At 35.0% G+C, this 16,261-nt stretch overlaps 1 protein-coding gene across 1 annotated transcript in view; it reads left to right on the top strand.

Annotated features, from left to right (window-relative positions):
* The window catches only part of Pde3a (phosphodiesterase 3A), a 294,071-nt gene that overhangs the window by 167,500 nt on the left and 110,310 nt on the right, over positions 1-16,261 (top strand). Inside the window, exon 2 of the mRNA XM_074075932.1 lies at positions 15,295-15,345. Within this exon, the coding sequence (XP_073932033.1) occupies positions 15,295-15,345 (51 nt within the window). The remainder of the gene's footprint in view (positions 1-15,294; positions 15,346-16,261) is intronic.

Genomic DNA, 16,261 nt, shown 5'->3' with positions numbered 1-16,261 from the left:
GACCCTGTCTCTCAGGGAAGAATTCATTATTTCTACACTTGTGAATTAATAGCACCTATTCATTCATATGTAGGGGAATAAAATATATAAGGTAAGAGCAAACATCTTGAAGGCAGACCCTGCTGTCTTCATTCTGAGACCTGTGGCAGACAACACAGTCATGAAGTCTCTGTGTGTCACTGTCCCGTCATTCATGAAAGAAGGAAGATGATACTGTTCCACAGGATTCTTTGGAGGATTTAAAAAATAATGCATAGAAAATATTTCATGTACACTTGGCACCACTGATAGATAAAAAGAAATATTTAATTTGCTGATATTTTATTTTAATTTTCTCTTTTCTTGTTAAAATAAGAGTGCCAGAACTCTTTCTTTATTATACAGGCAGAATCTAACAGCTCTTGACATATGATAGTGAGCATAATGTTAATATACACGAAAGGTCATATATTATACAAAACAATTATTCAGAGAATTATTAGATTATTACAATTAATTTTAAATGTCTACATTAATGCTGCAGTTTGCACTCAAGGGTTTGGAGAGAAGCTTTGGTCACAGAGAAAAGAAAGCTATTAGGAATAATGCTTGCTGCTTGCCCTGGATATTCACATTGAAATTTTTGTGAATATGTTTTCATTTATCTTAGATATATGCTTAAAAGTGAATTTGCTGTATCACATGGTTAACTCCGTTTTCAACATCTTGAGAAGCTCCCAAATGGTTTCCCAAAGTGGCCCAACTTCTCTATATTTCTACTAGCAAAGTGCAAAGTTTAATGAGGCTAGGGAGGACAGGTGGAAAGTTCTGAAGGATGAAGCTTCTTCCTTGCTGGTGTGCTCGTTTGCATCTTTGAGCTTGTAGTACTTCAGAATATATACATTCTCATCAAGAGCTGCCACAGGATTTTAAAACTAAAACATTATAAGTTTACAAACCTACATATTTGTCAGGATAATTTTCTATAGCAAGAGAATTTCAGGCAGAATGAAGTTGAAGACCAAGAAGTGTTTTCACAGCAGTAGAATTTTTGAATCCACTCCTCATTATTTAAATTCTTAAGAAGCTGGCTTCCTTTATGGGATTTTTCCCTGGATAGACCCATCAGTTACTATGTAAGTGAATATTTACTGAGTCCCTTACCTTATACCAGTCACAATATACACAGTAAAGAAGACCAATGTGGTTGCTGAAACTCTCTTTCTGAATGGGAGACAGACAAAAGCACGTAATGAACCAACTGAACAAGATCACATCATATTGTGATAAGTGCAGCAACCAGACATGGCCAACTGTGGAGAGTGATGGGGGAAGATGAAAGCTACATTGGGCCCTTTGATTTGCTCCCTAAACCCAGTCCCTAATACTAAGCCAGGCCTAGGGTAAGTACTCAGTCTGTACTTAGTATTACATGAATGGATAGTTGATAGATGGATGGAAAGTGTCCTGAGGAGAAGGATGAAAATGAGCCAGGAGTAGGAGGAAATGAAGACATTCATTCCTTGTAGGTTAGAACAATGAATTCAGAATTCATTCGAAAATAAATGAAAAGCTTTTGAACAGTTTTATGCTGCTTATCTCATCTGAGGTTCATAAAAATTCTGTTAGGTAATCTTATTATTACCTCCATTTTACAAATGAGGAAACTAAAGCTAGAAGTAAGAAAATAACTTATCCAGATTCACAAAGCCAGTTAAGGTGAAACTGGGATTTAATTATAAAAAATTCAACTCCAGATCTACCCTTAGGAATTACGCAGTGTTGTAGAGACTCAATAAATGCAACTCTGGTGTGTACCTAACTTGCATAATAGAACCTGGATTGCTAAATCAGAAAGAAAGTGACTGGGAATAAGATCTCTGCCAATGTAATGAACTCAGTTTTTAAAACATAACTAGCATTGGAATAGAATATGTAGCATAGTCCCTCACGTTTGCCTTGACCATCTTTCTCTTTCGATGACAAAAAATGTCTTTGCATAATAAATTAAGGGATCTGTTTTATTTTTTTATTCTTAGGAACTGTTTAAACATACAGAACTTGCAAAAAGTAATAATAGCTTGAAAGAGAAAAAATATTATAAACTGAATCTGAGCAGTACAGTTAGTTGTGGCTGTACCTTGCATAATTACTGATTTATAAAAATGGAACAAGCAACCTCTAAGGATGATATCTTGTTCACCTGGGGCATACGGGATAGCCAGACAGAACATGAGTCATTCACCCTGGACAACTTTCAAAAGAGAATAAAAGTAGGCTGATGGGAAAATCATCCTAACACTCCTCTAAGCTGAAAATAACTTGCAGTTTTCAAACATGAATTTCTGACCCTTTTATCTGTCTATCTGTTGATCTATCTATCATTCAATCTGTCATCATTTATTTTTTTCATGGTGTGGGGACGGAAACCAGGACCTCACACTTGCTAGGCAAGTGATCTACCACTGAGCTACATCCTAGCTCCTGATCATTTTTGCATTCCACAATGCAAATCAATTCTTAAATCACTCAACAAGGAGAATAAACTAAAGGACTTACTGTTGTAATTTCACTAAAGAATTGTGGCTATGACACAGCAATGATACATCAATATTTTGTCATGCTCCTCCCCCCCGCCAGATCTGGAATATAATCCACGTGAAACATATTTTGTGATGAAACCTTTAATATCCCAAATCATGGAAGCAAAAAAAAAAATGTGCTGAATGAACTTTTTAAAATTGTATAGTTTTTAAAATTCTATTCCTCTGAAAATAATTGAGAGTTCTTAATGTAGATATATAATCAAATAAGCCAAAAGTCATATTCATTGTCTATTATTGATTCAAATTGACAAAGTGGGTAGCAAATCAACACATCAATGAAGTTCTTTCTTGTATAAACCATAATAATGATTTTGGGGTTTTACCACTTAAGCCACACCCCCAGCCCTTTTTTTGCTTTGATTATTTTTATAATCAAAGCTTTTTGCCTAGGGCCGACTTCAGGCTGCTGTCCTCCTTACCCATGCCTCCCACACAGAGGTGAGCCACTACGCCCTGCTTGTTTGTTGAGATGGACTCTCAGTAACTCTTTGCCCAGACTGACCTCACGCTTGGATCCTCCTTATCTCTATCTTCCATGTAGCTGGAATTACAGGCAGGAGCCATCATGCCCAGCCTTGTGGTAATGCTTTAAAATAGGTATCATTAAAGTAATGATTTCCTCTTTCCCTGTGTTTCTTCTCTCTAAACTTAACTTTTGGATACCTCTGGGGTATTTTTGTTTGTTTCATCTTAATGTTTTGCCTTCAGTACTGGTTCTGGAGCATGACAGTTGCTTAAGAAAACAAAATAAAAAGTAAATCTCTAGTTTTAGTATTTGAGGCAAGAGCACAGAGAAATACATGATAATAGTTTTTATAACTTTAATTTTACCACCTCAGTTAATTTTTTTTCTTTTATTATTCATATGTGCATACAAGGCTTGGGTCATTTCTCCCCCCTGCCCCCACCCCCTCCCTTACCACCCACTCTGCCCCATCCCTCTCCCCCCAACCCCCTCAATACCCAGCAGAAACTATTTTGCCCTTATTTCTAATTTTGTTGAAGAGAGAGTATAAGCAATAATAGGAAGGAACAAGGGTTTTTGCTAGTTGAGATAAGGATAGCTATACAGGGAGTTGACTTGCATTAATTTCCTGTGCATTAATTCTTTTTGATCTAACCTTTTCTCTAGTTCCTGGTCCCCTTTTCCTATTGGCCTCAGTTGCTTTTAAGGTATCTGCTTTAGTTTCTCTGCATTAAGGGCAACAAATGCTAGCTAATTTTTTAGGTGTCTTACCTATCCTCACCCCTCCCTTGTGTGCTCTCGCTTTTATCATGTGCTCAAAGTCCAGTCCCATTGTTGTGTTTGCCCTTGATCTAATGTCCACATATGAGGGAGAACATATGATTTTTGGTCTTTTGGGCCAGGCTAACCTCACTCAGAATGATGTTCTCCAATTCCATCCATTTACCAGCGAATAATAACATTTCATTCTTCTTCATGGCTGCATAAAATTCCATTGTGTATAGATACCATATATTCTTGATCCATTCGTCAGTGGTGGGGCATCTTGGCTGTTTCCATAACTTGGCTATTGTGAATAGTGCCGCAATAAACATGGGTGTGCAGGTGCCTCTGGAGTAACCTGTGTCACAGTCTTTTGGGTATATCCCCAAGAGTGGTATTGCTGGATCAAATGGTAGATCAATGTCCAGCTTTTTAAGTAGCCTCCAAATTTTTTTCCAGAGTGGTTGTGCTAGTTTACCACCTCAGTTAATTTAAAAGAACAATTTTACATTCCATTCTTTTTTCATCCCTAAACAGTAATCTATACATTTTTCAAATAAATAAACTTCCAGGAAAATTTTTTTCTGTACAAGAATGTTGGTTTTAGTGTAAACAAATCCAGGAAATTACTTTGAACATTATCAAATGGATCAAGGAGCCATGCAGGAGAACTGAGGGTAAGGTCAACTTCTAAGCGTGCAGACGTACTATCTCCTCTTATGATTAGTTCCAGCAACACTTAAGAAGCTGAACGGAAAATGTGCATGCCTTGATGAAACCTGCTCGATGTACCAGTGGAAGTACAGTCATGTTGTAGTGCTAAGCTCCAGGAAAAGAGAAGAAAACCATGGACGTGTCTGGGGCCGGCATCTTCGTTTTCTGCCACTGAATCCATTCTTTTTGAATACACCGCCCCTCACCAAAGTGAAGCTGCTTGGGAAGAGCAAGCAGCTGGAAAAGCGTTTGGCGTTTTGGGTTTTTTGGGGGTGGCATCTGGGTATTGAACTCAGGGCCTCACACTTGACAGGCAAGCACTCTACCACTCAAGCCATGTCCCCAGCCCTTCGGATTTAGTTTCTTTTCCAGGTGGGGCCTCACACTTTTGCCTGAGAAACCACAATCCTCCTGCTTCTGCCTCCTGAGTAGTTGAGATTACAGGTATGCACCACCTCACCAGACTTTTTAATTGAACAATGTGCTTACGCATTGAAAGAAACAAGACTTTAAAAGTTGTGAAGAAGCATTTTTGGGAAAATAAGTCTTTTATATCAAGAAGAAATTATGTAAGAGTGAATTCAGTATTATTTGTCATTTATAAGACTTAAAATAGACAGTTTCTAAAAAGGATAGTTTAAGTAGAGCATTATCCTCTGATTTTACTTTTGTTGCTAGATGTAACAGTTTAAAAATCAAAATTGTTTTACACATATATTTTTATATTTTTATGTAGAAATTATAAATAATACACATATACGTACATATACATCTTATATGTACACATATAGTATATACTTATACTATATACACATATACTATGCATATAATATATAAATATGTATGTTTGTATTATACATGTTTATGTAGCTATATCCATAAATGTAAACCATTTTGATTTTTCCATTTTCTAACAGACATTATTAATTTTAATGCTACAGCCAAAGAAATTATATGTAGTATATCAGAATATTTGACAAAGATATATTTAAAAAGATATCCAAATATGAACCCTCATAAATCTTGAGTTAAAACTTTTGCCGCAACTGAGGCTTTATCTGGATTTCATTAATTTCCCTAGGATTTTCAATTTTTTTTCCTAGGTAAAGAGATTAATCATATAGATTTTTCTCAAGAAGTTGACCAGTGGGTTTGACTACTCGGTCTTACATTATACTTTGCTGGGAGAAAGAACCTTGAGTGGGTTCTTTCATGAGACAAGGTATAAAAGAAATCTAAATATATAGGAAAGTGAAAAGTATTAGCACAATCTATTCTTAAAACAGCAGGTGAAGAGTTAGAAATAATACACGAAGCCTTTTAGTCTTGTGATGTTTCCTACTTCATGATCAACTTGGCACAAGTAATACAAGAGGTAGGTTAGCAAACTCAAAAGGAAGGATTTATAGTCACTTTCAGTGGTGCTCAGAAGTTTGGGTTTCACCTGAAGTAAAGTCCTTCAGGGGGTTATTCAATGAAAGCCATAGTGCCTTAACGTTAAACAGGAAAACAACTTTGTTTTGTCTGCTTAGGACTTAAAAGGTTCTTTTATTGTGGCTAGTTTAGGAACACTTTTGTCCAGATTGGGAGGATTTATTTTGTTTTATTTTGCTTGATTTTCATGCAGTTCACTAGCATTTGCATCTGGAAATTTGACTGTGACTCCAACTAATAGCTGGTACACTGGGAGGTGTAAATCCTTCCTATACTGAACAGACTCTCTCATAGCTTTGTCCCAACTGATCTTTTCAGACACTTCATATTTGGGACGCTTGGCCTTTTCTATGCTTATTAAGCCATATCCTGCTTCCCATTGCCAAGGCGACTCAGTAATGTTAAAATGATGATTTCCCAGTTGCTATTGAGAAAATATGAATCTGATTCAGTACATTCTGTAGACCCCATGATTGATCATGTCCGTGTCTTACGTGTTACTCTAAGTAATGATTCATGAAGTTTTGTTTTAATTATAAATCTGATCAAATCTTGTGGACAATGACGGTCAGGGAATAAGTTTTTCCCATTGTTCTTTAAAAGAAAATAGCCACATACACTATCTGATTTATACTTTTCTCAAAAAATTAAAATGGAGTAAAATCTAAGTAATATTGTCTAGTTATTGATAGAGGTGAAATAATAGATAACATTTAATGAATAGTTGGTATATACGAAGATCATGTAACTAATAAGATGATAGCATGTCAAGGTGGGATTTGAACTAGTCAATTTGACCTATAGAGCCTATGGCTTACCACTCTGCTCTGTGTTGTTAGTGGTTCAGTAGGTACCACAAGATCCCATGGGGGATCTGGGACAACTTCTGCATTTGTTATGCTTACACAGAGCATGGAGCTAGGCATGTACACCTAGTAAATATTTACTGAGAGAGTGCGGGAATGAGTGAGTGAGTAGATGAATGCAGGAGTGAATAATTACTGATGAGATGTGCCAATAGAGAATTTGATATAGATAAACATGTGATATATAATTTAGTATGTACTTGGAGGTGATTTCCTAACCAGTATTTTAAAGTATGCTTATAGTATTTACAGAGGATTTTCAGGAAAGTTAATTTTTTCTCCTGTTCTGCAATTTCAAACCTGGAGATTATAGACTGGAAATGGGTTCTGAAGAAATAGATCCATCTTGTTTACTGCTACTGCATGGTTCATGAAGGAAAATGAAATCCCACACCTTTTTCTTTTCCTAACCTTTAGACTCCAGTGCCAAAGACCTGAAATTTAGTTTGTACTCAATGATTTTTCATTTTTAAAAGTAGGGCAGCAGTTAAGAAAAGAAAGCCAATGTATGAATTGCAACCAGCTGACCTAAATTTTAACTCATGTTTAGCCACTGGCTACTTTTGTATCTTGTTTCACCTCTGTGAACTCATTCTCATATCCATAAAATAAGGATGATATGTCTCTGGGTTTTTTTTTTAATGATGAAAGAAAATAAAGTATAAGAAAAGTACTTAGAAAACTGCAAAACATATTTCTCAAACATGTTCCATAGGAAAATGTCAATTTCTTTTTAAAAACAGAAGAGTCTACAATCAAATTCTTCCAGAAATGTTTAAGTTAAGTCCCTTTAAGACTTCTCCAGACCTTGAGAGACTACTGTGTACTGGGAATATCTCTGGAGGAATTATATTATCCAGTTGATTTTTCTTTATTACCATTCTGCACAAAATATTTCATAGGAATTGCTCACGAAGTGTTGAGCCGGATGTGATTTTGATTAGTAATAGTAAGTACCAAAATGCAAATAGGCATACAAGTTGCTAATGCTGTCTGTAATCAAGATAGGCAGGATATATTAAGTGAAAATAATGCAAGTGTGAGATTAACAGTAGTTTATAGGGTTAGGGTGTCAACTGTCAGTTGTGGTAACAAAGCAGAAATGGAATTTTGAAAACATTCTAAACCAGAGAACACGTAGCAGGGTCTGAGATGTCAGACGCTGGGATTTCTTTCTATATGAAGCCTTCTCATTCCCCAGTATTTATGAAATTTATACTGTATGCCAGGTTGGAATGCTACGAGTCTGGGGTTTAGTATGTGCCAAGTGAGTGGAATTCAGGCAGTTATCACTGACTGTGAAAAGAAGTTTCTGCTGATCTCAGCCTTTCAGTGTGGTGTTTTCAGGCTCTCAATGCTTTCGAAGGAGGGACCATGCTAAAGAATCCTTTTTTTCCCCTGCTAATGTATCTAAAGATTTAAAATGGGAAACAGAGAAAAAAGCTAAATTATCCTGGGAATTGATAAGAAATAGATTTAGATCCTGGGAAAGATCCTGAAGGCAGGAAAAGCTAGAACCAGTAAGTTGAAAAAGATTCACTTCTCTTGCTCTGCCCCAAGAGTAAAGGGCAAAAGAAAGAAAAGAAAGAAAAAAAAATGGCCTTGTGAAGCCCAGAGATAGCTAGTGGATATTCCGTGGCTCATTGATATACTCTGTAATGTAGCAATGTTCTCTGTCTCCCCATAAAATGTTCAATAAAATCAGTATCACTTGATAATGCCTTGTAAAGTAGGATTGCTTTGGGCGTGAGGAGATGTGATGAAGTTCCTGAATGACGGTTGTTTATGAGACTGGCTGCTAGCTCTATTGGTTCTCCCCAAGGCCACTGAGGTCATCTACTAGTTATAAATTAAAATTTAAAAGAGGTTAAGTATTTTTCAGCACCACCTTTGGGGTCTTTGAAAACCCCAAACCCCAGGGCAGGACTGTGAGTGCTGAGTGACATTGTAGGGAGTCTCTGAGATTATGCCTGCAGCTCTGGTCTCATCCCCAGAACAAAAGAAACTGCCAGGGTACGAGCATACGCTAGTGTGGACTTTCCTACCCCATGAACAACAAGGAGCCAAGAAGGACTGCCAACACATGGAATATTTCCTGAAAAGACTAGACTCACCTAGTTAGGCTGGGCTCACCTAACCTCAATGTGACAGCACTTCCCAGACAAGGGCAGCAGCCCTGTGGCAGATCCTGTAAGTAAGCCAATCCATCTTCCTACATAGAATTCTGGAAGGAGGACGCAAACTTAAACTAAAGAGAAGTACATGCTGAGGGAAGAATCCAAAGCAACAGGCTAAGGTTAAAGAAGAACTTCAAATTTGCTTATCAAATTAAAAACCCCATCCTACCCTAGTGGACAGAGTTAATAGACAACCCCTGCTCTTATGATTTTATTTTATTGCTCTCTTGTGTGTGTGTGTGTGTGTGTGTGTGTGTGTGTGTGTGTTGTATGTGTGTGTGGTGCTGGGGATCCAACCAAGGGCTTTGTATGTGCCAGGTAAGTGCTTAACCACTGAGCTACACTCCTAGCCCATCCTTTATGACTCTTATAAAACAAAACATGCAAAGGAACAAGAAAATTGTGCTATGTACTGTGACTAGTATTTATGGAGCGTGGTATGTGTCCTGAAGATTCTTGTCTATTGAATAGGATTAACTAGGTATTTAGAGAAAGGAGAATTGTAGAATCTCATTTCTCTAGTGAATTTTCTTTGAAGCTAATGATTCACTTTCAGACCAGTTTCATGCTATCAGAACAGAGTACATGCCAGATGTGTCTTTATAATTGCACAGATCTGACCTCACCTGAATTGTTGTGTAAGGTCACCCATGTTCCTCAAAGGCCGGGTCCTGCCCCTGCCTCAGTCCTTGTGTCTGTTGCTTATGTGTGTGTCTTCTGTCTTGCTTCAATAGGATGTAAGAGGCAGGGGAGTCAAAGTGCATTTTGCTTTGTTCACGATTGCATCACTTGTGTCTAGAACAGAGCTCTGCACATAATAGATATACAATAAATAATTGTTCAATGAATAAGTGATCAGGTAAAAAGTGGGTTGTGTGGTAACGTTTATCTCCTTATAGATACAGTAAGCTTGCCTTACGTGTGGGTTTATTATACAAATTTTTGACCAAACATGCTCAAGAAATAAAAAAGAAATTTCAAAAACAAAAATGTTAAGTTCTCACGTACTATTCCACAGCTGGATGGATATGAAGATCTCAGTCAGTCCCATGCTATGGTCAGTTGTGTTGAGATCCTTCTGTGATTTGCTGAGTGCTTCCCCGCCCTTCATTTTATGAAAATCTGCCTCCCCAGAAGCAAATGGTACTCATAAAGCAAGGTAAAAGTGGATGTGTCTGATTCAAGTGCTAAGTGAAAAGTTCAGGTTTGGTGTGGGAAAATGAATCAAGCATGTGCAGTACGACTCCGGGCGCGGGGCGTCCTGAGCGCGCGTGGTGGCTTCCCAATGGTGGCTTTCCAATGGCGGCCTCTTGGAAGAAGCCACAGACCTGCAGATACTAAGGGTCTACTGCGTATTTTTTTCATGTTTTTAAAAATACATAATTTTCACCAAGTACTTAAGAATGGTTTTCTTGAGAGAAATGTAGAAAATAACAATGGTGACTGTCACTCACCAGCCCCTTACCTTTTTTTCACATCATTTTAGGTACGGACAAGGAATGATTTCTTTCCTTTCTAAGCTTGGTTTTGTAGTCTTCCAAATTCTATAACATTAGGGTGAATTTCTCTCTCAAGAAGCACCCCAAAAGGCATTAATTTTCATATAAATGAATAACAGGAGAAAGTAACACAGGGAAAATTCCTAAATGTTACACAAAAATGCTTTACCTTTGGAAATATACTTTGAGCTGTCTTCATTTCTCATGCTATTGTTAAAATATCTCTGCTTGGATAGAACCTTTTTGTTTCTGTGCTGACTTCTTTGCTACTCCTGTGAACTTTTTAAATTCTGTGTTGGCAGCAGGTTTGTTTTCCTTGGAACTCAGTGCTATGTAACATACTGTTAGCTGAAGGCTGTGATGTAGAAATTTATTATTAAAAATAAAAGAGAGAAGAAAGAATTTATTCCATAAGGATGAAAATGACTTAGTGTCAAGAGGCTAGGATTTTCAACATGCTTTATATAACAGATTGTGTTTCTCTTGAAGGAAGCATAATTTATTTCCCAGGAATAAATTTAAGGGTCTTCGTTTTGCCTATCTTACTTCATGAGAACTGGAAAGGAGGAAGGGTCCTTTTTTTTAAGAGGATTTCTTCATCAGATGGAAAGATTTTGTTGGCATGTGTAGGTATAACCTTGGTGACCTGTATATCCTCAGACCTTCTGGCAAAATACTTATTAAAATGTCAATCCCAAGAGGAGTAATCACAGTTAAATTGCCAAGAAGCTATTTTTTATAGATGATGAGAGACAGACAGTGCTTTCTTCCTGAATTAAGTAGCCATGTACTCTTATCAACTAGACTATGTTTGCATATCCAATACCTTTATGCATTTTCCACTGTTAATATCTCTCTCGTTTCTATTATCTTTTTATAACTAATATCAAGATTGTAAGCATACCTCTTTCAAAGAGAATATCATGTCATGTTAATAAACTTTCTGACTCTGTTCTCAGAGTTGCTTAGGTATCATGCTGCTTTTCATTTATCTTGAAGACTTAGTCCCCATGAATTAAATTCCAAAAAAGAAAAAATATCCACAGTTTCTACTTATGTTCCTCTTTATTTGTAAGCCATTAATATCTTTTATTTAATCCCATGATGATGTCAGAGGACTACTTTGGTCATTTGCAATTTAATGCTAATCCTATCTGTTTGATTGAAATGAGGTTTGGACATTTTCATTGAAAGAATATCATCAATTTACATGTGATTCCAAATTCTGTTGACTTCATTGTTTAAACTGTCTTCTTTACTATTTATTGTAATTGACTGGTGTTTTGTTGTTGTTTTTCTATAATCACTAGTCAAGTGAAGATAGGGAAGCACCTATATAGTACCATATAAAACATTTAACCTGATAGTTCTGGTTTTCCAGGAATATGTACCACTGACTGAATGCTCAGTTTGGTCTGTTATATGTAATAAATCAGTTCATCACACTATGGATGTCTTTTTAAAGATACAATTCTGAGACTATTCTGCTTATTTTAGTCTTTGGTTCATGACCTAAGGATAGCATTCCTGAAATAGTAAAATAAATCTTATGTGCAAATAGGACAAACATCTATATGCTATCGTGTGCTAATATGAAGCTTATTTTAACCCCATCTAGTGCCCAGTGAGCTGTAACCATGGGGACCGTGTAGCTTGAAAACCTTACCAATCCCTACCCCCCTACCACCTCTTTCTTTACATTAGAAAAATGACAGGAAATACTATAATAAACTGCATACACTCCACACTGAAATAATAAATACTAAATTTTAGTCCAGATTATTTTTATTAGAAACTGAATTTTAATGTGAGAAACTTTATGTGATTTCATCACATCCAAAGGGAAAAATGTCCAGTGAAATTTCCTTTTGATATTCTTCTTACTGACTAGAGAACATTCCCGAATCTCATTTATCGCAGACAGAGTTAATCCTTTATTATTTGTCATTTTTTGTTTTTTTATTATTTTATTTTCCATTATTTGTATTTTATCATGTCTATATCTGTTACTTTGAAAAATTAACAGTAGTGTTTATTTTAAAACACTATCATATTCTCAATCAACAAACCTTTCAAATCGAATAGTATATAAATATTAAGAATAGAATATTTAATAGTAGAAGTAATGCCAATAAGTTCAAAATTTTAAAAAATTAAAGCATTAAAGAAATATCAACTATGTAAACATTTAATTTTACATAATTATTATCTACTCTCATTTTCCCAAAATTGCATGCTAGCTAAACTGTAAGAAAATCATTGCAATATTTCCAAGGCTCACAGTGATTGACTTAGTTTTATTAAAAATGTGTGACTTAAAATTACCTTAGCATATTTTTCACTTAGTGTACCAGGAGTATGTCTTGTGGCTTCTTCACCTTTTGGCTAAGACCAAGTATAATATTCCATGAGCATGTCTCATGTAATTGTTTATAAAGCTTTGAATTGCTAAAATTTTAACTGTTGTATTCTTGTACAAGTTATGATTTGCTGAGTATTTCCTCTTTGTTGGGTGACACAGTGATCAACACATTACTATTGGATTTTTAACTTTTGATTTACTTAGTCCAATGGTATGAATTTCTGAGGATATTGGAAACTCTTATCTGTAGTATATAGGTATGCACAAATACATGTATATATATTAGGAATTTATATGTATGCATATATTTGCTTAAAAACTAACAATTTATGCTTTTCTCTTTTACCACAAAGTGCTCAGCATGATTAATAGTTTAACAGGTAGCAGTAGTGTCTTGTTTTAACTGTGTTTTCCACTTCCAGTAATGTTAAATTTTCCAATAAGTTAATTACATTTATCTTGGAAAAAATTTTTTTTGCAGTGCTGAAGATTGAACTCAAAGCCAAGTGTATACTCGGCAAGCATCTGCTGCTGAGCCACACTCCCAGCCTCCTAACAGTCATTCTGTAAATTGGCCTTATACTCCCCTCAATTTTTCTGCTAGGGTTGTGTGTCTTTCAAATTTGTAAGTACTCTTGAAGTACTGAATACCTCACCTTTTCTAATCCTTCATTGCAGATATTTTACCAACGTAATGTTGATACAGACATTTAAAATTTTTATACAGCTACATCAAATGATCTTCTTTTGTGATTTTTGTAAAAAAATCTTTAAAAATCTTTTTAAAAAGATTTCATATTTTTAATCTTACAAGGTAGATTAAATGTTTACCTATATTTATCCTATTTTACATTTAGCTTTATCTTTTTAAAAATTTAAGCTTAGATCTTTTAGATGTAGCATTAAGATTTGTGTTTAAGTTCTAGTTTTCTAAAAAGTTCCTTTCTTTTTCATTTGTTGAATAAGTCATTTTTATATTCTCTTTTTTTATATTTCAAACTTTCTACCATATCTTATCCATTTATATTTTGATTGTTAAACTATTATCTCATATTTTGAGTTTAGTTTTAGAATATATTTTAATATCCAAAAGACCATTTTCATCCTTTCTAGTATTTTCTGTGATTCTTTTTCACTGAATATATTTAAGATGTACAGCATTTTTTTTATATATACATAGTGAAGTAATATCTATGGTCAAGTACAGGAATGAAGTCATCATTACACATAGTTATCTTTCTTTGTTTTTCTGGTTTTATTTTTTGTGTTAAGCATCTAAAATCTTCTCTCTAAATTTCTAATATATGATACAATGCTATTAATACAAGTTCTCATGCTATACATGAGATCCTTAGACTTTATCATCTAACATAACTGATTCTTAGATGGAACTCAAATGAAATTTATGTTTGGATTATTAACACTTTATTTAAAACATTCTATTAGGTTTTGATTGAAATGGAGTTGAAGCTGTAAATTTATTTGGGTAGAATCAAATCTACTGGATGAATAGCATTGTGTGTTCGTCAGTAAAGGTTTATCATTCTCAATATATGGTTGTCTAACATCTCTTGATAATATTCAAAGCTCTGTTATTTTTTATTCTTGATATTATGAGCAACTTACTTGTTATACCTACTAAGACATCTTTGCTGTATGTGGAGAAACTAGTGGTGTGTGCAGTACATTCGTGGTCTGTCTTATTAGTGTTCTAGTTTATTAGTTGCAAAAAGATCTTCGTTTGGGTCCTATGAATAGGGGGCAAATTGGACAGAGGAATGAAGCTTCATTCCTCTCAGTGTATATATTTATTTCTTTAATACTCTTGCATAAAATGTTTTCTAAAAGATATCCTGCTTTGTAGGCAAAATAGTTCAGGACTATTGCAATTGTGGAAAAAAACTTGATAGTATTTTATAGTCTGTTATAAAAAAATTAAATTTTGTGACATTAGGAGCATATTTCATATTAAATAATTTTACTCATTAGAAATCTCATGTTTTGTGATATTATCAAAGCAGAATTAGAAATCATTGAAGCATTGTGCCCTTCTGGGTCTTATTCATGATAGTACATTATACACTATTGGATTACTCAGCATATTTTCCTAATTAACTAGACTCCTAGTGATATGCAAATAAGCTTTGGGAGGTTTGACATCTATCTTGGATGTTCCTGAGAAAGAACAGTAAAGTTATATATTATCAGATTATTTTTGTCATACACTGATATTAAAGTACCTTCAAAGTAACTAGAGGTTGAAATTCTTGCTATCAAACCAGAATTTTATTTCTTCAAGTATGGTAATTAATTCATGATGACTATTTAATACATTAGTGTTAACACAGATTTCTTTAAAAGGAAGAGCAAAATAGTTGCCATGTACAATAAGCATTTAACTTACCACAATTATCATAATGTCTTTACAGCTCATGGGACATTCAGAATGGGATCACAAAAGAGGGCCACGAGGATCACAGGTAAGTGTCCTGTCCTGTGTTTTTTCACATTTTGTTTCTTAATTCTCTGAGCTATGGGTTTTCTGAAACTCAAGAAATAATGAGTCAACTGAGGAAGAGACAAAATAATCATGCCATTTGTTTTTATTTAAGTTAGCTGTAATTAAAGTCTGGCTTTCAAACCCCAAAGGCAAATGCCAGTGTGTTCCTCCTAAGAGCTTTCTCGTGTCCTAGAGTGCTTGTGTTTATAGGAGCACAGATTTTATATTCATCTTGCCTCTGCAGATTGCATTTTGATCAACAACCCACTCTCTTGATTTTATTCACTTCCTTTGATAATTTTTCCATGTATTTTTCCTCTATCTTCCTGTTTCTGGTTAAATATTTTGAAATATAATCAGACTAAACTCTGAACTAATTAGAAGATTTTTTTCCTCTAAATTAACTGTCTTCGTCTAAGGGAAATGGGAAGATGAAAGGACTTATTATTTTTGAAAAGGAGCAAATTCTAAACCTTTCTATATTACCAGCCTGTTTTCATTGTCTGACTTTATGTCTTAGGAAAGGAGAAAAGCTTCCATGACGCATTCATGCTTCTTAATGACCTAATTAGACATTGTGGATTTGCTTTGCTCCCATAATTACTTTGCCTGACAGAATAAAGGCTGTGTTTTACACTAAGAAAATTATCTCTCCTCCTAGAGTATTTTGTAAAGAAGTATGAAAATAATTTTTCTCATAGCAGCTTATGTTTACCTGACTGTAAACATGCCAAATAAAAATTAAGTGGGTGGAAATGTTTACCTCTCCTGTTCACATTTTATATTCAACACTAAAAAGTTGAGAAAAATTGAATGTGCAGCACAGTAAATGTAAGCTCACTGTGAAGTCTATTCTCTTACAGTATTTCTATAAAGCCAAGTGTGCTTGTGTTGTG

Source organism: Castor canadensis, chromosome 6, assembly GCF_047511655.1.
Source record: "Castor canadensis chromosome 6, mCasCan1.hap1v2, whole genome shotgun sequence".
Classification (NCBI taxonomy): Eukaryota; Metazoa; Chordata; class Mammalia; order Rodentia; family Castoridae; genus Castor; species Castor canadensis.
This window is presented reverse-complemented; position numbering and strand designations above follow the sequence as displayed.